Source organism: Canis lupus, chromosome 21, assembly GCF_048164855.1.
Source record: "Canis lupus baileyi chromosome 21, mCanLup2.hap1, whole genome shotgun sequence".
NCBI classification, from domain to species: Eukaryota; Metazoa; Chordata; class Mammalia; order Carnivora; family Canidae; genus Canis; species Canis lupus.
Window position 1 is genome coordinate 20,583,965 of NC_132858.1, and position 26,154 is coordinate 20,610,118.

Here is a 26,154-nt window from a genome sequence, read left to right on the forward strand (position 1 = left end):
GTTATTGTAATAGCCTCCTAACTAGATAATCTGCTTTTAACACTAATCTCCTTCAATTTGTTCTTATGCAGCAGCCAGAAAGATGATTCTTTTAAAACATAAGACACATCCTATGTCATTTCTCTGCTCAAAACTCTCTATCAAATCTCCATCTCACTTTGGTGGCCACTGAGACCCCACCACCACCACCACCTGGCTGCCTTAATTCTCTGATTTCATGTTTTATTCCTCTCCCCACGTTTGCTCTGATTCAGCCATACTTCCTATTCCTTGACCATGCCAAGCCTTAGGGCATTTGCTGCCAGTTCCCTTTGCTTGAAATCTTCCTTTCTCAGATCTTTTCATAGCTAACTTCCCCACCTTCAAATATTTGTTGAAATATCACCTTCTTAATGAAGCTTTTCCTGACCATCCATTTCAAAGTAGTTTACCCTCAATCTGCCATTCCTGGTTACTCTTGATCTGCTCTATATTTTCCATAGCACTTACCACCTTCTAAAATGTTATATCATTTTCCCATTTATTATGTTCATTTTCCATCTCCTACCAGGATGTGAGCTTCACAAGAACAAGGATTTTTCTCTGTTTAGAACAGTCTGACACATGATAAAGTGCTCAAAAAACACTTTCTATTGTTACATATGTCTCAGTTCACCCCCAAACTATCTCATTTTCCTCCCTTTCCCTATTTAAGCTATGTACAAGCATGAATGAATTTGGGAGGTAATATTAATAGTAATAATAATAGATCACTTATTGCTATCATTTATTGAGTACTTAATAGTGGCAGACACTACACCAAGCACATTACCTGTATTGTACCATTTAATCCCCACAGCCAGTCCTCAAAGTCTAATGAAGGGGCTTAAAAAGGTTAAGTCACTTGCCCAGGGTCACATTTTGAGTGAATGCCTACCCTCCAATTCAGCCCATAACAAACTCCAAAGGCCAACTCTCTTTCTAGCTTTTCAATTATAGCTACTTTTAGTTTCATCCAGCATCAATTTTTTTATTTATATTTACAAAACAAGAGTGACTAAAAGAATTATACAGTATCAACTGTGAAATTAACTGGCTACAGATTTGCTTAATGCCATACATTCTTTTTTTTTCATCTCTTTTTTTTAAGTAACCATATATTTAGAGATAAATGCTGTCTTTAGGACTTTATAATTTCTAGTGAGAAAAACGTTGCTTTCAGATTAAAGGGAAAGGGCATTTATGATACCTAGTATATTCTTGAAGAAGATTTAGAATGCAGGAGACTGAAATTATCATATAAGTGTGGCATCGAGTAACATGAATTTGCCCAAAAGCAAAGGAAAACAGGAGAAGTGGTATAAAAAGCAAGGTAATATTAAGTGGCATGGTATAGATCATATTTTTCTTTTTTTTTGTTTGAGTATTCTCTAAAACAATTTTAAAACCATGTACCTTACCACACATTTTAAGTTGATTTATAATATCTTTCATTGTGTGAAGTGACAATATCATTTCTCACCTATGAGATGTGCTTTAAATATATTTTTATCAAAACCATGAAATGAGGATTTAGCTTAATTTATAGAAAAAGTTCATAAGATAGCATAATTGGCAATCATTGTCAAATCAATGAGAAGAAATTCTGACTTCATTTTTTAAATACAATAAACATGTTTCTAGGATAGTCTTCTTATTTTCATTGCCATGTGTTTGTCCCCTCTTTATTATGAAACAAGGCACAAGTCCCCATTGGTTTGTTGTTGCTTTGCAGTCTTGGGACTCTTCCTTGGGAGCAATGCATCATGCTAAGATTCAGGGTAGGTGAGAGCTGTGCCTTCTGTCTGCCAAGTTTAGTCACATCACAAAGGAGAACCTGCAGACTCTAGGTACGTTTTCAAGTAGGTCAATTTTAGGAGAGAATAACTGAAAATTAAAGATCTCAAAATTCAATTCGTTTAAAACTATCCATACCCAAAAACCCATTACAGAGTCTTTGTAAAGGGCATGCATTTTACAGTTTTAAGACTTCTGCTTTATATTATGTAGCAGATTAAAATGTAGAATATTCTCTCTCTCTTTTTTACAATAGATTAGTTTCCTTACGATGTCTACTTCCATTATAATCTGCAAAAAATAGATCTTTAGTTTATGTCAATTTATTTTTTTTAATTTTTTTTTAATTTTTATTTATTTATGATAGTCACACAGAGAGAGAGAGGCAGAGACACAGGCAGAGGGAGAAGCAGGCTCCATGCACCGGGAGCCCGACGTGGGACTCGATCCCGGGTCTCCAGGATCACGCCCTGGGCCAAAGGCAGGCGCCAAACCGCTGCGCCACCCAGGGATCCCGTCAATTTATTTTTTAAAAAATAAACGAGTGGAATGGAATACTCAATAATTGAATACCAATTCCAATTGGTATTGGAATACCAATACAAGACACTTCTTAAAAATTAATGGACTATTTTTAGAACAGTTTTAAGCTTACAAAGAATTTGAGAGAAAAGTACAGAGTTCCCCTGTGACATTCATACCACCCCCACTCCAGCCTCAGTTTCCCTTATTATTAACATCTTGCTTTAGTGTATACATTTGTTACAATTGATGAGCCAGTATTGACACGTTATTAACTGAAGTCCATAGTATACATTAAGATTCCCTCTTTGTGGTGGACATTCTGTGGGTTTGACAAATATATAATCACATGTACCATCAAATGATATATCTGTATATCAGCTATTCTAAAAATATCCTGTTTTCCATCTATTCATACCTTTTCCCCAAAAAATCTCTGGCAACCACTGATCTTTTTAGTGTCCCCATAGTTTTGCCTTTTCCAGAATGTCAGATAATAGAAATCATAGTATGTAGCTTTTTGGATTGACTTCTTTCATTGAGCAATATACATTTAAGGTTCCTCCTTGTCTTTTTGTGACTTGATAGCTCATTTCTTTTTGTCACTAAATAATATTCCATTGTATAGATGTACCATTGTTTGTTTATCCATTCATACCTACTGAAGGATATTCTGATTGCTTCCAAGCTTTAGCAGTTATGAATAAAGCTGTTAAAAAATTTGTGTGCAGGCTTTGTGTGGATATAAGCTTTCAACTCATTTGTGTAAATTCCAAGGGATATAAATGCTGGATTATATGGGAAAAAATGTTTAGTTTTATAATTGCCCAACTGCCTTCCAAAGTGGTCGTACCATTTTATATTTCCACCAACAATGAATGGAGGTTTTTGTTGCTCAACATCCTTGCCAGCATTTGGTGTTGTTAACGTTTCAGATTTGAGCCATACTAATAGATGTGTAGTACTATCTCGATGTTTTAATTTGTAGTGCCCTGATTACATATAATGTTGAACATCTTTTTATATGCTTATTTGCCATTTGCGTGTCTTCTTTGGTGAGGCAACTGTTCAAATCTTTTGCTTTTTAATTAGAGTGTATTTTTTCTTATTGTTGAATCTTAAGAGTCTTTTCTAAATTTTTTATGTTATATTATATAACATATAATATATATATGTTTTGCAAAGATTTTCTCCCAGTCTGCAGCTTGTCTTCATTCTCTTAACAGTATCTTTCACAGAACAGAATTTTTTGACTTTTTTTTTAAGATTTTATTTATTTATTCATGAGAGACAGAGAGAGAGAGAGAGGCAGAGACACAGGCAGACGGAAAAGCAGGCTCCATGCAGGGAGCCCAACGTGGGACTCGATCCCGGGTCTCCAGGATCATGCCCTGGGCTGGAGGTGGCACTAAACCGCTGAGCCACCTGGGCTGCCCAGAAGTTTTTAACTTTTAATGAAACCCAACTTAACATTTTTTTCTTTCATGGGTCCTGCTTTTGATGTTATATATAATATAACCCAAGATCACCTAAATTTTCTCCTATATTATCTTCCAAGATTTTATAGCTTTGCATTTTAGGTCTGTTACTCACTTTGAGTTACTTTTTAGTGAAAGGTGTAGGATCTGTACCTAGGTTCATTCTTTGCATGTGGACATCCATTTATTTCAGTACCATTTGTTGAAAACACTATCCTTTTCCATCAAATCGCATTTGTCCAGTCAAAGATCAGTTGACTATATTTGTGTGGGTCTATTTCTAGGCTCTGTATACTGTTCTATTTATCTACTGGTCTGTTCTTTCATCAATATCATACTGTCTTGATTAGTGTATAGAGTTAAGTCTTGAAATAAGGTAGTTTGCTAGAGCTGCCTAACAAATACCATAGACTGGGTGACTTAAACAACAGAAATTTTATTTTCCCACAGTTCTCAAGGCCAGAAATCCAAGATCAAGGTGTCAGCAGAGATAGTTTCTTCTGAGACCTCTCCTCAGCTTGTAGTTTGCCATCTTCTCCCTGTGTCATTAGGTGGTCTTTCTTCTGTATATATCTGTGTCCAAATTTCTTCTTTTTATCAGGATGCCAATCATAATGGAGTAGAGCTCACCCTAAAGACTCATTTTAACTTAATTATCTCTTTAAAGACCTTATCTCCAAATACCGTTACATTTTGAGGTACTGGGAGTTAGATGGGGGTTAGATCTTCAACATATGAATTTGGGGGGAACACAGTTCAGCCCATACATAATAAGTAGTGTCATTCCTCCAACTGTGTTCTTCAATATTGTGTTAACTATTCTAGGTCTTTTGCCTTACCATAAAAAGTTTTTTATCATTTGGTTAGTATCTACAAAATAACTTGCTGATATTTTTCTTGGGATTGCATTGAATTTTACATCAAGTTGAAAGAACTGAAACCGATGATACTGAGTTTTTCTGTATCTCAGACTAGGCACCCCTTGGATTTTTGTAATCTCAAAACTTGTCCATACTGACCTTCTAGCAATTTGTCATTTACAGTTTAGGGGTTTTGGGGTTTTTTGTTTGTTTGTTTGTTTTCCTCTAGTACTGGCTCCTGTGAAGATTTTTTTCCTCAGGCTTCTGCTCTAGTAAGTTGTGTTTCTCTGTAGCTAACTACCTATCATTTCCAAAATTTTCTGGGTAGTGGCTTGCCCTGTGACCGCACTGCTCTGATAAGTTCAGTTTGTTCAGCTTTTTTCTCATTTGGGGAATAAGACTGATGACTTCCAAGCTCCTTATATTCCACTAGAAACAAGAAGTTTCCAAGGTACTTTTTATCCTTATAACATCATTAACAAAATTAAGCATTTATTGGTTCCTTTTCTTTTTTTTTTTTTTTTTTTATTGGTTCCTTTTCTTCAGAACGAGCTGAGTTAGGTATATTATGTATTGAAACTGGCAAGAACCCTTTTTTGCCAAAATGATATTTAAGAAAATATTTCTATATTTGCATCTTAGGTTTTTAAAATGCATATTCCCTATAGCATTGGTTTTCAAAATACTATGGCCCTTGTGATAGTAAAAGGTGCCTCTGGAATTGCTTGTTTGGATTATGGGTGAGAGGGAAGCCAAAGACAAGGGAAAGACTAAATTGAGTGTACTCACCCCAGCCTCAACTCTGTTTCATATATTTTATTTGAAGTAAGGGTTGGACAACTAAAATATATTTAAATCCACTGCCCTTGAGTGTTAAATGAATGATCTCCTAAACTACTCTTCCATACACTGCATAATAAACTGTCTTATAAAAACCTTTACAGAGGGACACCTGGGTGGCTTAGCGGTTAAGCACCTGCCTTTGGCCTGGGGTGTGATCCTGGAGTCCCAGGATCGAGTCCCATGTCGGGCTCCCTGCATGGAGTCTGCTTCTCCCTCTGCCTGTGTCTCTGTGTCTTTCTTTCTCTGTGTATGTCTTTCATGAGTAAATAAATAAAATTTAAAAAAAAAAAAACTTGTACAGAGTTTAATAACAAAGTTGTTCAGAAAAACTCTAAGGTAGACTCATTTTATTTAATGCAAAGTGTTAATGTTGGACTGAATGAATCTCTCTTTGTCAGGGATTGTAAGTACTCAATTAAAAATATAATTAGTTTATCCTGAGGAACTCAAACCTTAGCAAATTGAATACTTGTGAGGTATTAATTAACTCATGTATCACAAAATACACAACATAGGCATACCTTTATTAACCTGTGATTAAGTTTTCTTGATGGAACCTGTAGATGTCAGTGCATCCTGGTTCAATACTAACACTTGGAATTAACCAGCTTAGTGACTTATATTTCTATAAAAATTCAGACTCATGTATTTAGTTTGGAACATTTTATTTTATTTTTAATTCAGCTTTGTATCCTAGGGCAAATTGGGACCAGGACTAGAATAAGACTTCAGACTTCTGTACATGTTCCGGAAGGAACATGTATCCAAACAACAGAAAGAAGCATTTTTAATTCATCCAGCAGCCACATATAATTATAGTTGGTTCTATACTGTGAGGAGATATCTGTAGGCAGCACAAGCTTTACATCATTCATAATATGTAGAATTATTGGTAAACACGAATACTGTAGTGTAATATACTTAGTCTAAGTCAGTTCAGAAAAAATATTTAGAAGCCTGCTGTGTATAAAGCATGTAAATAAAACACTATTCTTACACCAGAAAGTGAACACAGTAGTAGAAGAGATTAAGCAAATATACAAAAATCAATACAAGACAAAATATTCTAAGCATAAAAACAAGCACAAAATGCTATGGAGCTCATAGAAGACAAAGATGCTTCGTCTGTTTGAAAGCAAATGAGAAAATTAAAAAAGAAGGTAATGTGTGATCAATCTGGAAACCTGGAGAGAAGATATGTCAGTTAGGACATGATTCAGGTGCATGTAAAAATAAACTTAATTGATAGAAGCTTTGGTAAATAAAGCTTTATATTTCAGACAAACAAGAAATCTGAAGGTAAGCAGCTGCTGGTATCAATTCAGTGGTTCTAGAATGTCAAGATCATATTTCCATAATTTTGAGACTTTCCCTCATACTTGTTGCCTCATGATCACAAGATGATGTTGCAGTTCCAAGTACCGGTCTCTAATCCAACAGGAAGAAGGGATTGAGGGAAGGAGAAAAGGAAAGGAAAACTTTCCAAATACTCCTCTATAGAATTCTATTATAACTCATTGATCAGAACTTTACAAATTGCCACCCAGGCAACAGGCAGTCTGGGAAGGGTTAGTGTTTTAGTTATTCATATTGCCCCTCTCCAAACAAAATGAGGAAATGTTGAGGTGAAAAGAATAACAGGAACAAATCATGTGTTTCTTTGAGGTAGAGAGATACAGTGGAAATTTAAGATAAAAACAGTAGACTTGAGCTCTATCCCACAGAGCCGTTGATGCCAGGCTGAGGCATTTATAATTAATCTAATACACACCAGAAAGCTATAAAATGTTTCTGAGCAGAGGAAAGATGCCATGGGTGCTGAGGCATCATCACATTTTAATTTTCTAAATAAATTTATTTTAAATATACTTCATAAAGAGTTTACAACCGTTAAGGATTTTTTTAAAAGATTTTATTTATTTGAGAGAGAGCACGAGCAGAGGGAGGGGGGGCAGAGGGAAAGGGAGAAGCAGGCTTCTCACTGAGCAGGGAGTCCAATGCAAAGTTCAATCTCAAGACCTTGGTATCAGGACCTGAGCCAAAAGCATATACTCAACTGACTGAGCCACCCAGGTGCCCAACAGATGAATTTTTAAACTGTGCTATTGGGAGATGCCTGGGGTCTCAGCGGCTGAGCATCTTGCCTTCAGCTCAGGGCATGATCGAGTCCCGCATCAGGCTCCCTGTGAGGAACCTGCTTCTCCCTCTGTCTGTGTCTCTGCCTCTCTGTGTCTCTCATGAATAAATAAATAAAATCTTTAAACAATAAATAAATAAAATAAAAAGTAAATTGTACTATTAGGTTATGATCACACTCATATAAATTAATCCTGTTAAGACAATTCTGTAGGATGGATCAGAACTCATTAACAGAGCATTGTTCTGCTAATGTTTTTCACTATGGTACCAGAATGTTGATTCTATAAAGTCCACTCAGCCTAGGTATCTATCTATCTATCTATCTATCTATGTAAATTTTTTTATCTTAAATTTAGGATTTTCTAAAAGATTTAAGAGTCGGGGCACCTGGCTGGCTCAGTCAGTAGAGTATGCAACTCCTGATCTCAGAGTCTTGAGTTCAATCCTAGAGCTTACTTTAAAAAAAAAAAAAAAAAAAAAGGTGATTAAAATCACTATAATGAAACAATAAATATTTTATTATACAAAGTCACATGACTAAAATATTTCCCTTTCCTTTAGTTAGGAACTAATGCCATCCGTCTAGAGTGACCACATAATTTATTGCCTTTATTAAGTTAAAAAAGTATTAATACTTAGGCCAAGACAATAGGAGGAAACCAGAGATTGCCCATATGGCTAAGGGAGTAGTTTTGGTGCAGTGTGAAGTCGCATTGTTCTTGCCCTAGGTGGTTGGCTCTGTGAGAGGATGTCTGCACCTTTCTTAAGGGTGGACTCAACTAATCCAGCTTTGCTTGTCAACCCCAGGAACAGCCGCATTGCTGTAGCTCTCTGCGTTGGCCACCAGCAATGCTCTCTATCGCTGATCTCCCTGGTGGCCACATTCTGCCTGTGGGATCCGTGTTCTTTGACTCAAAGCTGTTTTTTCTGTTCATGTTGTGGTCCTGAGAAAGGAGGGATGAGGGAAATTTTTAAATTTCTTTTTTATGGCAAACGTCATTTCCAGCTTGAATTGGGAGTTGCAAATAAATCTCACACTTAACAAAGCACCATAATTTTTACTAAGTGACACCAATAAGGATCTCTCAGGAAACATTAGCTCAGAACATTCTTGTTGAATCATGTGATGCCCAGGGTTATACTATTTTATTTTTTTTAATGTGCAAAGTTATTAGAGAGGTTATTACACTAAAGTATCTTCTTTCTATTTAGAATTTTGTGTTCTTATCCTTGTTTACATCATATGTCTTTTTTCCCCACGTATCTTTTTTTATTATCTCTTCTCTTTGGTTTCCACTAAACTGTCTTTTTACAGCCTCTCTGAATTTATCTTCATCTGAGTATTCTTTCTCTTCTTATCCCCCAAAGATGCTAATGATAGTTTAGAAAATATTAACCCCAACAATAGCCAATACTTCATGAGTACTTAAAGTGTGCTAGACACTGCACAAATTACACATGCTAACTCACTGAATTCTTAACAACCTTATAAAGCTGTATTATTATCCCTGTCTTTCAAATGTGAAGTGCAGAGAGGTTAAATAACTTCCTTAAGAAACCAATCTTACGGGATCCCTGGGTGGCGCAGCGGTTTGGCGCCTGCCTTTGGCCCAGGGCATGATCCTGGAGACCCAGGATCGAATCCCACGTTGGGCTCCTGGTGCATGGAGCCTGCTTCTCCCTCTGCCTGTGTCTCTGCCTCTCTCTCTCTCTCTCTCTCTCTCTCTCTATCATAAATAAATAAAAATTAAAAAAAAAAAAGAAAGAAACCAATCTTACTTGTTTTTACCAGTCTAGGACAAACCTTTGGGTTGCCTCATGGCACCAAGTAAAGTCCTATAGGTCTGAGACCCAGCAGTCTAGGCTTCAACATGTCTTATCCAACTGCACAACAGTTCGAACAAACTGAATATCTAAGAAATATGGTAAAGGAAGACCTGACGGTACTGTACTTGGTGTTTGCCAGTTACAAAAGATGGAAGGAAGAATCATAGATTACTCTCAAGAGTATAAAATTCATGGTCCATTTATAAGACTCTTAAGTGCTTGTTTATAAAATTATCCTCCCTGCTAGCTACTAGAGTTAGAAAGATGCAGAGGCAGAAAGTCTGGTAACTCTACCTTGATCACACCAATTCTACTTTCAGGATATTCTCCTTCCCTGTTTCTACTGAGATCCTACATACATTTTCAGAATTTACACCTCTCCCTCTCCTTCTCTCTCTCCCTCTTCCCCCACCCTTGGTTCTCTCTCTCTCTCTCTCTCTCTCTCTCTGTTTCCTGTTCGCTACTTGTTTGTCAAGTTAGCACTTTGGTATTATTTTTCAGTTCTCTCATTTTTGTACATTTTGTACAATACTATGTTAGTTCAATTTCGTTAAATATTGGTAAGAGTTCCTACCATGTGCCAGGCTATAAATAGGTTGGATATATTTATATTTATATATATATATGTATATAAATATCTATATACATAGTCTGTCATATGAGACATATCTGTCTCATAGTCTAGTAGAGAAAACTGATATGTAAACAAATAACTATAATAAAGATTGATTGGTACAAAATAGAGTGAGGTGTGAAATGTTATGCAAAGACTAATAATGCAGTAATTCTGGTGCTTGTTAAACCATGTTCAGGGAAAGCTACAGAAAGAATGTATTTGAGTTGTATAGTGAACGTCATTTGGATTATCAAATATTTATGTCATTCCTTTCTATTTATACTGTGCCTATTTTGACACTTGTCTATTAGACAATAAGTTCCTTGAGGTGAGGAATTCTATGTTCTATGCCTTTGTTTCATCCATAGTGCCAAAATATTTCACTGAATGAGGATATTTGTCACTAAGCAAGTATTTATATTTATTTATTTTCTCTCTTTTCCCACTGAAGCCCAAACTCATCAGTATATTTCTTTGTATCTTTATGTTCTAATTAATTTAATATAACATTAGCCATGTAATTCATTTTTTGGAACAGCTTATTTTACACACAAATGTATAGTTTCTTTCTGTGCCATATCTTGTAAGTAAGTATTGAGATTTTTGCTTTTATGGTGTCTTGTGCAAGCATGATAAAAATGCAAAGCTTGAAAGGTTTTGTGTGTGTGTGTGTGTGTGTGTGTGTGTGTGTGTGTTTTGCTTGCATACAGCTAATGGAAATCTTTCATTTATTATTTTTCTGTAGCAGGTCAAAATATATGCAGTTTCAAGTTGATAAAAACATAGTTTAAAAGCCATGTCAAACTACTATAATGTTAAAGTTGCAAAGTGACAAAATGAGTAATATGAGTATTACTCCAGGATGGAATAAAATAAGGAAAAAGATCTCCTAAATTTCATGAAATACTGGTGAGGTTTACCTGAGTGGACATTTAAACCCATTATCTTTTTTTGCAAGTTCCAAGGCTAAGAACATTTTGAGACTACAGTATTAAATGAATTAAAATTATCTTAAAGTATATTAAAATTGTTTGCCAAACATCTAATTGAGAATCTGCTGTATGGGAGGCACTGGTGGTACCAAAATGAATTAAGACATTATTTCTGTTTTATAGAGTTCAAATTTGTTATATAAAGGGATTTGTCTAATCTATATTAGGGGGTAAATTCAATTGCCTAGATATAAGTTTTGAATTTATTAAAGTAGAAAAGAACTCTTTATTTAAGGACTTTAATTCAGCTCAACATTTTAAAAGCACTGTGGCTTCCACTTAGTAGGTAATAAGTAAATGTTTATTAAATGAATGAACAATAAAAATCATAGAATTTAATTTTAGGAATGAGACTTCACTAGGTAAGTTTTTTAACCCTTTGATATCAACATGGTTTTGGTTATCATAGGGATAGTCAGTAGTATTTAATGAATGAGGTTAGGTTATTTGACATCCACTAATGCTCTGGGCATTCCCACCCAACAAAGAATTGCCACACCCTACACAACTTTGAATGTCTGACTAAATCTACTACAAATATAAGTTGATGTGTCACTTTCTTTAGAATTGATGTCTATATTAAATGCAATTCCTATCAAAATTTGAACAAAAATTTTTGTGGACATTTTTAAGAAAATGCAAAGGGCCAAGAACACAATCTTTACACATAACAAAGCTAGAATACTTTATACTTCCAGATATCAAGACTTATGTTATTGACACAAGTATAAATCAATAAGTAAATGGGGTAGAAAAGACTTCAGAAACAACCAACACATATGTGATTACTTGTTTCATGACAAAATAACATTGTGTTGCAGATAGGAAAAGATGGGTTTTTCAATAAATAGTACTGTTAATTAAAAATAATGAATCTTGACTTCTCTTTCACACCATATATAAAATTCATTTCCAGTATATTTCAATAAAGAACAAAGTTTTAAAAACACAGGAGACTATCTTCATGGGTAGTATCAAGAAACGGGTGCAGGGAAATTCTAGGGTACTGTTATTAGTCTTGATTTTGATCTTACTAAAAAATTATAAAATGAGATTTATACACACACAAGCATAAATTGGTACTTTAGGACATAATACTGAAAAGTTTTTATTTTTCTTTTTTAATTTTTATTTATTTATGATAGTCACACAGAGAGAGAGAGAGGCAGAGACATAGGCAGAGGGAGAAGCAGGCTCCATGCACCGGGAGCCTGACGTGGGATTCGATCCCGGATCTCCAGGATCGCGCCCTGGACCAAAGGCAGGCGCTAAACCGCTGCGCCACCCAGGGATCCCTGAAAAGTTTTTAAAAGTAATTATGCAAAAAGGAAAGAACAGAGGAAGTTTATTTGATAAAAGACATCTTGAATTATTGAATAATTTACTCACCTAGTCCATTTTTTCCACTATATATTTCTGATTATGTAGTTGAGATGGGTTTCAGTGCACAAGAACAGTGAGATGAATTGCAAATTTTTAACAAAAAGTTGAAATTTAATATATTTATATTCAAACTTTAATAAATTAATAGAAACACATGAAATGCAGGGACTTTCATGAATTTCATTAATATAGTTTATTTTTAAAATATACTATTTCTTCTTTATATATTTTTAAATGATTATAGCACACTAATACATTATGGCATGAAAATTACTTACTGGAAATGTCTTTTCAAGGGGTCATTCACTACACAATATCTCTATGGTCCCTTAAAATACAGTTTCTTTTCTGATCCTCTCTCTGGACTCTACTTATCAAAGATGAAGGCCACGCCCACTCGTGAAATTATATATAGATATTGTATTTCAGTAGTCTTGTTAATGTTACCCTAATTCAGTTCAAACTGTTACCCAGTTTCTCTTATCAATGCCAATAAGTCTAGTCTATTACTTTTCCTAATTCTAATTTTTATTCTGCATTGTACCTGTATCACAGTTTTTATCTTTCAAGTTCCTGTTGGTTTTTTTTTGGTATGGACTGCCTTCTAATCTTAAGCATCTTAAGTGCGCACATATTTACTATAATTAGATGCAAGCATCTATCTCATTAAGACTTCAGTTTATTTATATTTTTTTTAGATTTTATTTATTTATTCATAAGAGACACAGAGAGGCAGAGACATAGGCAGAGGGAAAGCAGGCTTCGTACAGGGAGCCCAATGTGGGACTCGACTCCAGGATTCCAAGATCACACCCTGAGCCAAAGGCAGATGCCCAACCACTGAGCCACCTAGGTGTTCTAAGACTTCAGTTTAAACATGGATAAGGAAAGGAAGTCCCTTTTTTTCCAAGAGAGAGCCAGATCATAATGTTATTTCCAGAAAAGATGATTTTTTTAATTCTCTCCCATGGGTAAAGGGGAGCCATTTAAATATTTTATGCATGGGGCACCTGGGTGGCTCAGTGGTTGAGCATCTGCCTTTGGCTCAGGTCGTGATCCCGGGGTCCTGGGATCGAATCCCACATCGGGCTCCCCATAAGGAGCCTGCTTTTCCCTCTGTCTATGTCTCTGCTTCTCTCTCTGTGTCTCTCATGAGTAAATAAATAAAATCTTTTTTAAAAAAAATTTTTTTAATGTAAATGTTTTATGCAAGGAATACCAATCAGACTTGTGTTTTGGAAATATCACTCTGGCAACAATCTGAAAAAATAAATTGGGGTGGATGGCAAGACTGAAGGCAGAGTCCAGTTAGAAAAATGTTGTAAGAATCTAGGTCATTATCATTACTATCATGACCCAAACTAAGAAAAGAACCTGATAGATATAAGATCAACTGAACTTAGTCACTTGGTGAGGGAAGAAGAGTTTAAGATGGTTCCCAAATTTCTGATTTGAGTGACTTGATGGGACAAGTGTCTAAGAAAAGGTGCAATTTCGGACATGCAGGTGGAAGTAACCTATGAACATTTGGATGTGCGAATTTCTTCAGGGGAGATATATGAGCCAGGGATATAGATTTGGGAATCATTGCTATATAGCTGGTAGTTGAAGTCTTTAGAGTAAGAAAGAGGAGAAAACATGCTTATTTAGAAGAGGAGAATGGAAAAGAATCCTGAAGAGTGGTCTCATGGAAACTGAAGGAGGAGGGAATTTTGAGGAGAGAATAAGGAACAATGAATGCTACATGCCTTGAGCAATGAATTGAAAGTCACTAACTGAGTGGTTGTATTTGGCAATATAAGAATCATGGGTGGCCATTGGCCAAGAAATTTCAGGGATATGGGGTACAAAACCTTGATTGCATGCAATTGGTTAAAGACTGAGTGGGTTTTGCAGTTTTTTTAAAAGTGAATGAGAGGTGAAGAAATAGAGACAGCAGGTATCCACTGTGTTCCAGGTTCTTGAATATGAAAGATAAGAGAAAAAATAAGAGCCAGGGAAAGATGCACAATGGAGTTTTTCAATTCTTTTGTTTTTCCCACTTATTCCTTGATTAAAATGTTGCTTTTGTTTGCATTTTTGTGAGTTAATGTTAAACTTTATATTTTTCTATAATTAATGATTCTATAATACTTTGGTTAGTGGCATAAGTTTTAAAGGATCAGAGTTGACCCAAACCAAATTAAGTATAAATACTAAATTGTGTGATCTCTATAATTGCACAGGATTAAGAAATATTTATGACAGAAATATGTAAAATCATGATTGAATAAAAGGAAGAAGTTGACAGCGTGTTGGATAAATGTGAGATATCTTACAAATGATTTTTAAATGAGGCCATCTGTTAAAGCTTGCTGATGCTCTCAGTCTGGAGCAAGAGGTTATTTATGTTTTCACGCAAATCAGGCTTTAACCAAAATACTTTGGAAAAAACAGATGCCTTATAGAAATTCATTATTCCTAAAATAATTATAACCCTCTAAATGTTAACATCTCTTCCTACAAAGAATGGTATTATGCTAATACTGTTTATATATATGAATGTGAAATTATTGTATCATTGCTGTAGTGCAATGCAATGGTTTCTCCCTCCCCCCACCCCAAACCTCCCCCAGGAGATACATGCCTGGAGATACATGCCTGCTTACCAGGACCAATTTTCTACTTATTTAGCCAAAAATAATTGACCTTTGAAAGTCATAACCCAAGTAGTTGCATTTAAACTAAAATCTAAAGACAAACCCAGTCTTTCAGACATTCTCTCCTTCCAGTCTCCTGGTCTTTTTTTGACACTCCCCTCCGCATAAGTCTTACCAGATACAGTGAAGTAAAGGAAATTTCATAATAGAATATCATTTTGTTATATTTCATTCATGCTGTAGATGAAAAATTAGTAATATTTTACTAGAAAATGAACTTCCAGTGTTAGTGCTCTTTTATGAACATGCATATTCACTTACTTACAAAGAGTAAACAGCATATACCCAAGTGCCTAGAGACAGAGAAATTATGAAAGTCCCTAACTTCTATATTCGTGTTACATTAATTTGAGTCTACATAAAAAGAGATCAAATTTGTGAGGGATGGAGGGAAAAAACTGAAGAGACTTCTTATTTGCAGCTTTTATTATTACTGGTAGAGCAATAAATTAGATACAGAATAATATGTTTGGTTTCTCTAATTTATGGCATTTTGTTAACGTTGTCCCTGAATGAAATGCTGAACCAAATTCCTATGGCCTATGAAGACCTTGGTCAGAGTTCACTTCGGTAGTTTGAGAAGCTTATAAGCACAGATTCTTTATTTAGAACACTAATACAAGTATTATTAATTGGTGTCTTCTTATCCTCTGAGAATGCATTTAGCTCCAGTAGGTTCTTACCACTTGAAACTAACGGCTTACCCACTCAGATATTACATCTTATTTCCCCTTCCTAACTGCTCTTAGTGTTAAAGCCTTTGTCAGAATGGAGGATGAAAGGAGGATGGGAGACTTACACAAGTGGAAGCCCCTGCCTAGCTCTGTGCTCATAATAGGCAGTCTACACCCACTACTGTCACATCGCATGTTCTGTTTCCTCTAAAATAGTGTGCTCTAGTGACCTTCAGGGAGGCTTTACAGTCCAATGGTCTGCATTTGAGAGTTTCTCCCACAACTGACTTGTTGGAAACTGTGTGAGCTTGGCAAATAATTTCTCTCTGCCTGGGTCTCTTCATCTGCTAGATACAGTAACAGCACCTTGTACAGCATAGTTGAGAGGATTAAATAAATTAATATATTCCAAAGGCTTGCCACAAGGCCTGAATGATTACATTGTGGTGGTGGTTTCTCTCACAAAGAAGCATTACTTTGCTCATGGAAACCAGAAGGCAACTAAGAGGCAATAATTCTGCTCTCTACAGTCCTTTATATACTAAAGGAATATTGGTGGTTCCTGTGAAATGGCCCCCAAAATACTACTGTTCCTCTCATAAAGGAATGGAAAAGAAAACACCACGTGCTTTCACAAGCATTATCTCATTTAATCCTCAGAACAATTCTTGCAAGATAGATTAGCCAGTTTTTACGTGTGAGAGACCTGAAGCCTGACACAGATCAAATGGCTACTGGATAACAAAGTCAAGATTTAGAGGCTGAATTGCTGGCATGTGGGCCATAGCTGTTTTCCTCCCTTTCAAGATGTGGCAAATTGAAAGAGACCTCACCAGTCTAATCCATCTGCCTCTTCTCCCTTCACGTGAGAGATGGCACACATGGTAGACACTCAAATGACGCCTGCTCATTAACCAGTTACTTTTTTTTCCTAAAAAGAAAATACACATTTTGCATCTTGAATATTGCAGTGGTTTATTTGCACTAAATGAGCATCTATGACTGCAGAAAAGTAAAACAGAACTTCATATGTGAGGCAATTATCCTAATGCAACCTATATCCTCTTCTCCTTAGTATTACAAAGTCTGAATTAATGAGAAAGCATAATTCTAGTAGCTTCCTATCCTCATCCTATTATGATCTTGTTTATTTCTTTAAAGAAAATGGCCCTAGAATTTTTGCCTTTGGCCAAAGACCATAAAATTCTTATCTGGTTATAACTTTGTCTAAAAATAAGAAAACGGGATCCCTGGGTGGCACAGCAGTTTAGCGCCTGCCTTCGGCCCAGGGCGCGATCCTGGAGACCCAGGATCAAATCCCACGTCGGGCTCCCGGTGCATGGAGCATGCTTCTCCCTCTGCCTATGTCTCTGCCTCTCTCTCTCTCTCTCTCTGTGACTATCATAAATAAAAAATAAATAAAATAAAAATAAAAATAAAATAATAAGAAAACCATATGAACAACAGTTATTTTCCACCTAAGGTAATAATAAAGATAATAGTGTTTACATGTAATCAGGCACTTGTATCATCGGGGACTTTAGAGAATCAAATTTCTAAATAAAGTTATCTTTACGGCATCTTTTTCAAACTGACACACAGCTATGACAATACTATTGCTATTTTGCTCAGCTAAATCATGTCTGAAATGTTTCTGTGACTGAAACCCTTTCATCCTTATCCTGCTTATGCTAGTCACTTCAGGACCTATCCACCATTCCATCCATCCTTTCAGCCATATTTATGTCTCTAACTATATATTTAGGTTTATATTCATCACCTGTATTTATATATTTATTTTGCTCTCCTCATGGCACAGAGCAGAAGACTCTCTCACTGACTAGTTGTGTAATATAATTACATAAACTTAGGAAAGTTACCTGACCTCACTGTTCCTCACCTTTTAACCTTTATTATGTGTCACCCACTGTGCCAGTTGCTCTGTTTCACTTATTGTCATGTAAATGTAAAAGGAGAGGCCAAAAAGCTTAAATAACTTACCCATGTGTCATGGCTGTAAGTAGCAGAGCCAGAATTCAAATACACATCTGTTTAAAACCTTTGCTGAGCACTGCCAAAGCATAGTACCTCCCCTGACCACATTGCCTCTAGAGCATTAATTTGGTGAAGGTTTTCATACTGCCACCCTCCATACACACCCCCACTGTGCCCCCAACTAACTGCTCTTACAGGTATAAATATGTAATATCCCGCTTAATAATGTCATCATTTTTTTTCCACGCCAGCAATCCTGAGGGATATGACACACTTACACTAGTGGCTTAACATGGCTTCTCAAAATATGAGTTTCAGGATCTGGGTGACAAGGAGCAAGTGTAGTTTGAAGAATCCCCCTTCATGGGCAGCCCGGGTGGCTCAGTGGTTTAGCGCCGCCTTCAGCCCAGGGTGTGATCCTGGAGACCTGGGATCGAGTCCCACATCGGGCTCCCTGCATGGAGCCTGCTTCTCCCTCTGACTGTGTCTCTGCCTCTCTCTCTCTCTCTGTTTCTCTCATAAATAAATAAAATCTTGAAGAATCCCCCTTCTTTAATGAGATCTAAATATGTACTAAAATATAACAATCTAGAGTATCAGCAAGACACTATTCTCAGCACTTCCCTTGTGTTCACTCATTTAATCCTCACAACTTTGAAGTTAGGTCTCTTATTATCATTTTACTGACTAAACTACTTAGATGCAAGGAGATTAAGTACTTTGCTCAATTTTTGCTCAATTTTTTGCTCAATTTTGCTCAATTTTTTGCAAGGATGAACCATATACTCAGTGCTGTCCTGGTAGACTCCAACTTGGAAGGACACCTGGTTAAAAAATTCAGAGTGTAAATTACTACTACTGTCCCCATTCTCACTTCTCCTTCTCCTCCTCCTCCTCCTCCTCCTCTTCTTCTTCTTCTTCTGATTTAATTTATTTGAGAGAGTGAGTGTGTACAAAGTAGGGGTGGGGCAGAGAGAGAGGGAGAGAGAGTCCCAGGCAGACTCCACGGTGAGCACAGAGCCCACCGTAGGGCTCAATCTCATGACCCTGAGATCAGGACCTGAGTCAAAACCAAGAGTCTGTCACTTAACGGACAGTGCCACCTAGGCAATCCTCTCACTTCTTTTCAAGTGTCAGTTTTCTCACAGGCTTCTCAACAAATAGCCCATTGACTTCTAGTTCTTTGCACCAGTAGATGCTTAAGAAATGTTATCTTGTGGTACCTGGGTGGCTCAGTCAGTTAAGCATCCGACTCATGATTTTGGCTCAGGTCATGATCTAAGGTTCATGAGATCAAGCCCTAAGTTGGGCTCCCCACTCAGTGCAGAGTCCCTTTGGACTCTCTCCCTCTCCCTCCATCCCTCCCCACCCCCACACACTCTCTCTCAAATAAATAAATGCATCTTTTAAAAAAGAAAAAGAAATTATATCTGGTTAGCTTGAAACAACTAAGTGTTTGGCAAGAATGTGTAGTATAGTAGTTAAAAGAGTGCAGACTCTCAAGTCTATCAGACAGACCTGTCCCACCACTTACTAGTTACGTTAATGTAGACAAGTTACTTCACCTTCTTCCTTGACTGTGAAATTGGGACAATAATAATATTATCATCATGAAATGACTGTGAGGGTAAACAGAGAAATGCTGTAAAGTCCATGGTACACATAGTAAATATTAGTCGTTACTAGTAATAGTTAATGTGTTCTTTACTGAGCAGGTTTTCTCATGTGCTTTCTTACTCAAAACCTTTTTAATATAATTCTGTGGCTTGGCTTTGAGGCAGAGACTTTGGAAGTAATTTTAATCCTTTCAAATACCAGAATACCATTTCATACTTCCCTAAATTTCCTACATTAAGATTTAAGAAGTCTTAATATTAGGGGCACCTGGGTGGCTCAGTCACTTAAGCATCTGACTCTTGATCTCAGCTCAGGTCTTGATCTCAGGGTTGTGAGTTCAAGCCCTGCATTGGAGTCCATACTGGGCATGAAGCCTATTTGAGGAAAAAAGTATTTTTTTTTTTTAAGATTTTATTTACTTATGAGAGAGAGAGACAGCACAAGTGGATGTGGGGGGGAGGGCAGAGGAAAAAGGAGAAGCTGACTCCTCGCTGAGCTGGGAGCCCAGTGCAGGGCTTAATCCCAGAACCCCAAGACCATGACCTGAGCTGAAGGCAGATGCTTAACCGACTGAACCACCCAGGCGCCCCAAGAAGGAGTCTTAACATTAAAGAGCAGCTACATTTACAGTAGTTCAACAAAGCAAGTTAGTACAGATAATTTAAATGATACCGTCATAGTGCCTTCATTTTCATTGATCATTTTTTCAGAACATCTTTTTTGTTATGTACTTTATGAATTTAAAACATGACTAAAGATGAATTTCTTAATATGTACAGTATGTTTTCTGAGCCTGTTAATTCTTTAAAGAAATTAAAGGAAAAATAATGAAGACATGTTATACAGGTACTTAATTTTTTTTAATCTGTGGTAGTACTATGGTAATTAATGCTTATTTTATGCAAACTAGACTATATCTGTTAACGGACACATTACTGTCAAGAAAATATTACTTGTCTTAATTATCAGTAATGAAGCAGGGATAAGCTGCTCACTTAGATATAATATATCTAATGACCTTTTCAGTTAGAGGTTGTGATGAAAGGTATCAGTTTCACAAATTATGCTTCATTCAGCTTCTGGCCTTTGTGTAGATTAATGTTTTGTGGATGAGTTTTAAAGTCTGGCATAAATTGTGTTTGGTGTTTAAAATTGATTTAGTGTCTTGCTTTTAGTACATCATTTTCTCGTTTATAAAGCCTCAATTTTATCATCAAGCTTAAAAAAATAGTCCATAGTAAATCTAGGACACTTTGCTAACTGCCAATGTTCTTTTAACCTTACCAAATAAAACAGTACATATATTTACAATTGTTTAATCAAAGGACAAGTTTCTTTGTTATTTCTAAATTTAGGGCAATGAGTACAATATTTATAATGACAATTTTGAATTAGGAATATATTTATAATACTATTTTTCCTAATTAGATTTCCTGAGCTAACAAAAAGCTGATTATTGTGATAGAATTCGTTATATCCCTTAATCAGCCTCTTACTAAATGATACATATCTTATCTCAGAGTACTGAAACATCATTCAAGGACTCATAGATTTAGCCTTGTATTCAGACCAATAGGAAAATTGCTCCCATGTTTTATGTAATTAAGGATTTAAATTTTGGAGGTTGATGCAATGTAGCAAATCGTTTTCAGATTTTGTAGGCTATAAAACCCTTTCTTTCTATGAAATCATATTAGAGACCCAACAAAGAAATCTAACAAAATTGGAGCCGCTCTGCTTGAATAGAAAAGTATTCCTATGGTAACTTGAAGGAATGCAGTACTCTCAAAGAGCAGATTTTTGATACTATGATCCTGTTGGTTCTATTATTAACAGAGCCCAAATACTAAAGCAGGAAAGAAGGGTACAGACCATCTTTTTCAGCTCCCTCATTCTAACAATGATGCATCTAAAATTTAAAGGTATAATGTGACCAGCCTAAGTTTCTGTGGTCAATACAGTGCTTTGATCTGAAATCTAAAAAATTTTGGGGTGAATGGGTAGCTCAGTCGGCTAAGCGTCTGACTCTTGATCTCAGCTCAGGTCTTCATCTAAGGGTCATGAGGTCAAGCCCTGCATGGAGCCTACTAAAAAGGTTAAAAATAAAAATTAAATCTAAAACAAATTATAGTACTTACAATGATGGAATATCTTTCTTACTCTCTGTTGCCCTACTACTATAATAATGAATTTTGAAAACTCTTTGATTTAAAGAACAGTTTCCAAGTTGCCTCATCTTTGCATTAAAAAAAAAGCCATAGGTTTCCATTTTCAAGGACACAGTAAAGTGTCTTACTTGTCCCAAAACATTGACTATTTACTTCTTGCTCCGTTGCTCTTTTTGGAATTATGTAGAATGATGGGTCCTGATTTTCCACTCTGGCTTTTCCAAGGAGCAGGAGTAGGACTGGGTCAACAGAGCAGGAATTTTCCTGTGCTATACTTAAATTCTTTCAGTTCCTCAAAGATGTATTCACACACGGTGTTCCCTCAGATTGAAATTCTCCATTTAACAGCTCCTCCAATCAGCTTAACTTGTATTTATCCTTCATGCTATGGTTTAAATGTCACTGCCTCCTTTGGGCCTTCCCTGATCCATCCACACCAAGTCTGGATTGGATACCACTCATTTGTGCTCTCACAGCATCCTTAACTGTCTCTTATCATAAGCAGTTACCATGCTGCAGTGCAATTACTTCTACCATCCCCTTCTACACTTCCATAAATATGGAGACCACAAATGTCTTGTTCATCATTGAATCTCTAAGGTCTAGCAGAGTTCTGACACATGGCTAGTGCCCTATAGCTAGCTGGGGAAGGAAGGGAAGGACAAAGACTCCCGTTTCCTCAAAAGAGGTAACATGTTGAATGGAGTAAGTCTTAGACTGGCTTCTTGTTGAAGAACAGCCACTGACTTCCTATGTGACTTTGGAAGAGTTATCTACCTATAAACTTTTTGTTTCCCTTTCCAGTAGGATGATAATACTTTCTGTGCCTAGTTTTTGTGTTCTTCCTGCAGAAGTGAAAGTTTTCTCTGTATCAGAGCTTTCTTCTCAGTTTCTGAAGTATAATGGAGGAGAAAGTCACTTTTTCCGTAAGATATCAGGTTAAAGACACTTCTCTTGGAAAATCATTTCTTAAAAATCATCTTGTTTTTTCCCCAGGTCCCAAGAAATTGAATAATGGGCCAACTTCTTCATTCATAAATAAGCCCATGGACTTTTAATGGTGATGATATTCTTTAAATGAAGTACTTGTGATTATTCTTGAGAATTTTTAGGATTTTGTTTCTTTGTTTCTGCCTTGAGATAGTACTTATACAACTTATAATTTAACACATGTAGTAGGTAGCTATGATGGAATTATTGTCTACAGTGTAAAATGTCTTAACTTGTTTCAGTCAAAAATGAGGAATTTAAATGCACCTAATCGGGTCTCATCAAAAGCAGTACCACTCTCCCAATTATTAATTATATTTTATATTGGTTAGAGCAATTGATAAAGTGACTAGGGTACAAGTAATAGAAGAGGTAAGGGAATTGTCCCACTTATTTTTTTCAGAAAGTTCAGAAAGAAAAAGTTAATTTCAAGAAAAAGACCCTTTAAACTTGAGTATCAGGGAAAATAAATTTTTTGAGAACTTTTAAGGGAAAATAATGCATGAACATAGCCAGAACAGCAGTTTATATTTAACAGAACTAAATGGCCACATTTTCAAGTAAAGTACGCCCTGGCATTTGAACAGCTGTTATATCTAAATCAGATTTGAATACTGTTGTTTAACCTTCCCAGCTGTAGCGGGGGTGGTTTGTTAGTCTAATTCAGTATAAAATATGCATAGTATACTTAAATTTGAAACTTTAAATACACATTTGTATTAAAATGATAAATTTTAGTCATATAAGCCTATTTTAGATAAGCTCATTATCTTTCTGTGAGTTATATATTATTCTCAACTATATTGTATGTTTGCACAGATTTTAAACAATTAAAATATCCTCAAACTCTTCCCATGTGATTTATGGGGTTTCTTTTTTTTTTTTTTACTTTTGTGTTAGTAATGAACCAAAAATATATACATTTATCTACATATAATTGTATTGATGTATTCATAAAATAGTCTGAATTATATTTTTCCTTTATTTCTTTCTACCTGATTCTCTGACCGCAACCACATTTTCTTTACTAATACAGTCGTAGAAATGGAGTGAGACAAGGCAAAATAGGAAGGCAAAATAAAAGGCCAGTAGTACTTCTTGATCTTACAGGGCTGAGGCTAAAAGGGGTTAAGATCAAAATACATATGACCATGTAACAGATGAACATAGTGAATAAAATTTTTCATAGAGTACTGCTATACTAGAAAATACTGCCTGGTGTTTGAAAAAGGTAATTTCGTAATAAACACAAATGCTCATAGGTATACATCACAATTGCATGTACACACACATACAGATACATACAGAAATAATTATGGATGTATCTGTATGTGTATGTATGTGTCTTTATGTCTTATATACATAGATATATTACCTAGCTTTGTCTTTAGGAAAGCTTACAAACAGTAACAACTGAAGGAATACCCCAAGTACCCAGATATTGATTTCTAAATATCTTCCCTTGCTAATTAAAAAAAAAAAAAAAGGCAGGGAGGGAAGGAGGTACCTCCAGGCAAAATAGCTAATTCTAGGGGTAAGGCACAGAAAGTGTAACATGAGACTAGAAGTTTTGTCAAAAAAAATAGGGAGGTACTCAGAGAATGATGAGTCCATAAGAAAAGGCACAGAAGCCACTTTGAAGAGGACCCTTCTAACCAAATCTGGGAAACTTGAGTTTCAAAGTAAATAATAGAAGATAACCCACTGAGTAGAATGGAAATCTATGCGTCCATACTGCTACAGATACATACATACATACATACATGGACGGATACATAAAAAGAGAAACCTCTTTATAGTAGAATACCAAATAATAAACATCAAAGCAATGATGACATAGAAAATTACTATTTGACATTGCTTTGTCTGCTTCAGTTGGGAGTTTTCAATGGAGGCTCAGGTTGATCAGTGGGTTTGATGTCAGAATACTGACAGAATCTGAGAACATTGCCCTTACAAACTACTAATCAGTTACAAAGAGAAAAAGGGTGATTTTACAGTGGAAAACCTGATGAACAGCATGGCAGGTGACCATCACAGGTGGATCGACATCATGTATAGCACATCACCTAGATGTGAAGCCCTAGAAGAACAGAATATCATCTTAGTGTCTTCCCTGCCCAAAAAGCATGATCAGGAGGAAAAAGAAGGTAGACCTACATTTATGTTTAGCCTACAGTAAAAGTCATGTGTTCTTGAAAAACTGTCAACCTGAGAGGCAAGGAGGGACTGAGAATATGAGAAGAGAATGGATATTCTGATATTGCTGGGGCAATTGACAGAAATGAAAATGGGGTCTGTGGATTGGTGCTAGTGTCATATCAGTGTTGATTTCCATACTTTAACAATTGCATGAGAACTATGTAAGAGAATGTCCTTCCTTGGGAAATACCCACCGAATATTTAGGGGTGATGGGAATCGTATATGCCGATTATTCTTAAATCGTTCAGAAAAGGTTAATCATGGGTATATAAATATATTTGGAGAAGTATACCTATATTTTTTTAAAGTATACCTATATTTAAAGGAAAATAATTTAAAGAAAGATGAAGCAAATGTTGTGAAGTGTTAAAAGTTGGGGAACCTACTGTGAAGGATATGAGAATTTTGTTCTATTCTTGCATGTTTATTTATGTTTGAAAATATTTCAACAAGTTAAAATGTTTGTCTAAAAGGTGATTTAAGTATCTCAATCAAATACATTAATATTTCTGCAGTAAAACTTATGAGTACTCACACAAGGCAGATTAATAAAAACTATAAATAGCTTTATGAAAGTTCAGGCTTTGCCACCAAATGAGTTAAGGTATTCACAGTATTTTAGATTTGGAGGGATTGAAGATAAAGATAGTAGATCTTTATAAGGTATCAGAGTCCCAGATAAGTATTCCTATATCACACATAGTGTAGGAGAACCAAGTCCAGAACCAAAGTCTCCTGATTCCCAATCCAGTAGTCCTTGTGTGACAGATTCCTGAAGGAAGATAGGGACATTTGTATTCAAAATCTGATCTTTGGGAATTCGTTTAGGAAAGTGTTAGATTTATAAAATGGCCCTTAAATCCATATCATTGGTTTCACCTAGAGGGCATGTTCCATGTTGCAATTTTCAAATTCATCTCAAAGAAGTATAGAAAAGCTTCTTCTTTTCCTCCCTTATTCCCAATAGGGTGATATAAATGTAGGAGTGAGTACATTTTTTTTCCTCTTCTCTCTGCCTCTCATCCCCTTCCCAGCTCTCTTACCCTGTAAGATTTTCTTCCTCTCTACAGAATTATAGCATAGACTTGGGCTTCAGTCACTATTTTTTTCTGATTCTGATTTACCAATCACTTGAATAAGACCTAAAATGTTGAAGGATAATAACATACAATATCCTATTAGTTTTAGGTGTACATCATAGTAATTCATTATTTTTATACATTATGAAATGATCCCTACAATTAGTCTAGTTACCATCTATCACCATACAAAGTAATTACAATATATTGAATACATTCCCTGTGCCATACATTACATCCCCATGCCCAATGTA

General features: G+C 35.8%; 1 protein-coding gene across 5 annotated transcripts in view; it reads left to right on the forward strand.

The window, feature by feature from the left end:
- Positions 1 to 26,154, forward strand: part of ELP4 (elongator acetyltransferase complex subunit 4) — a 252,787-nt gene that overhangs the window by 144,136 nt on the left and 82,497 nt on the right. For 2 of the 5 annotated variants that reach the window (XM_072790991.1, XM_072790992.1), the window contains exon 10: positions 22,625 to 22,731. The exons of the other annotated variants lie outside the window; for them this stretch is intronic. In XM_072790991.1, the coding sequence (XP_072647092.1) occupies positions 22,625 to 22,639 (15 nt within the window). In that variant the 3' untranslated portion in view covers positions 22,640 to 22,731. Of the gene's footprint in view, positions 1 to 22,624; positions 22,732 to 26,154 lie in introns of those variants that run through there. 5 annotated transcript variants of the gene reach the window in all.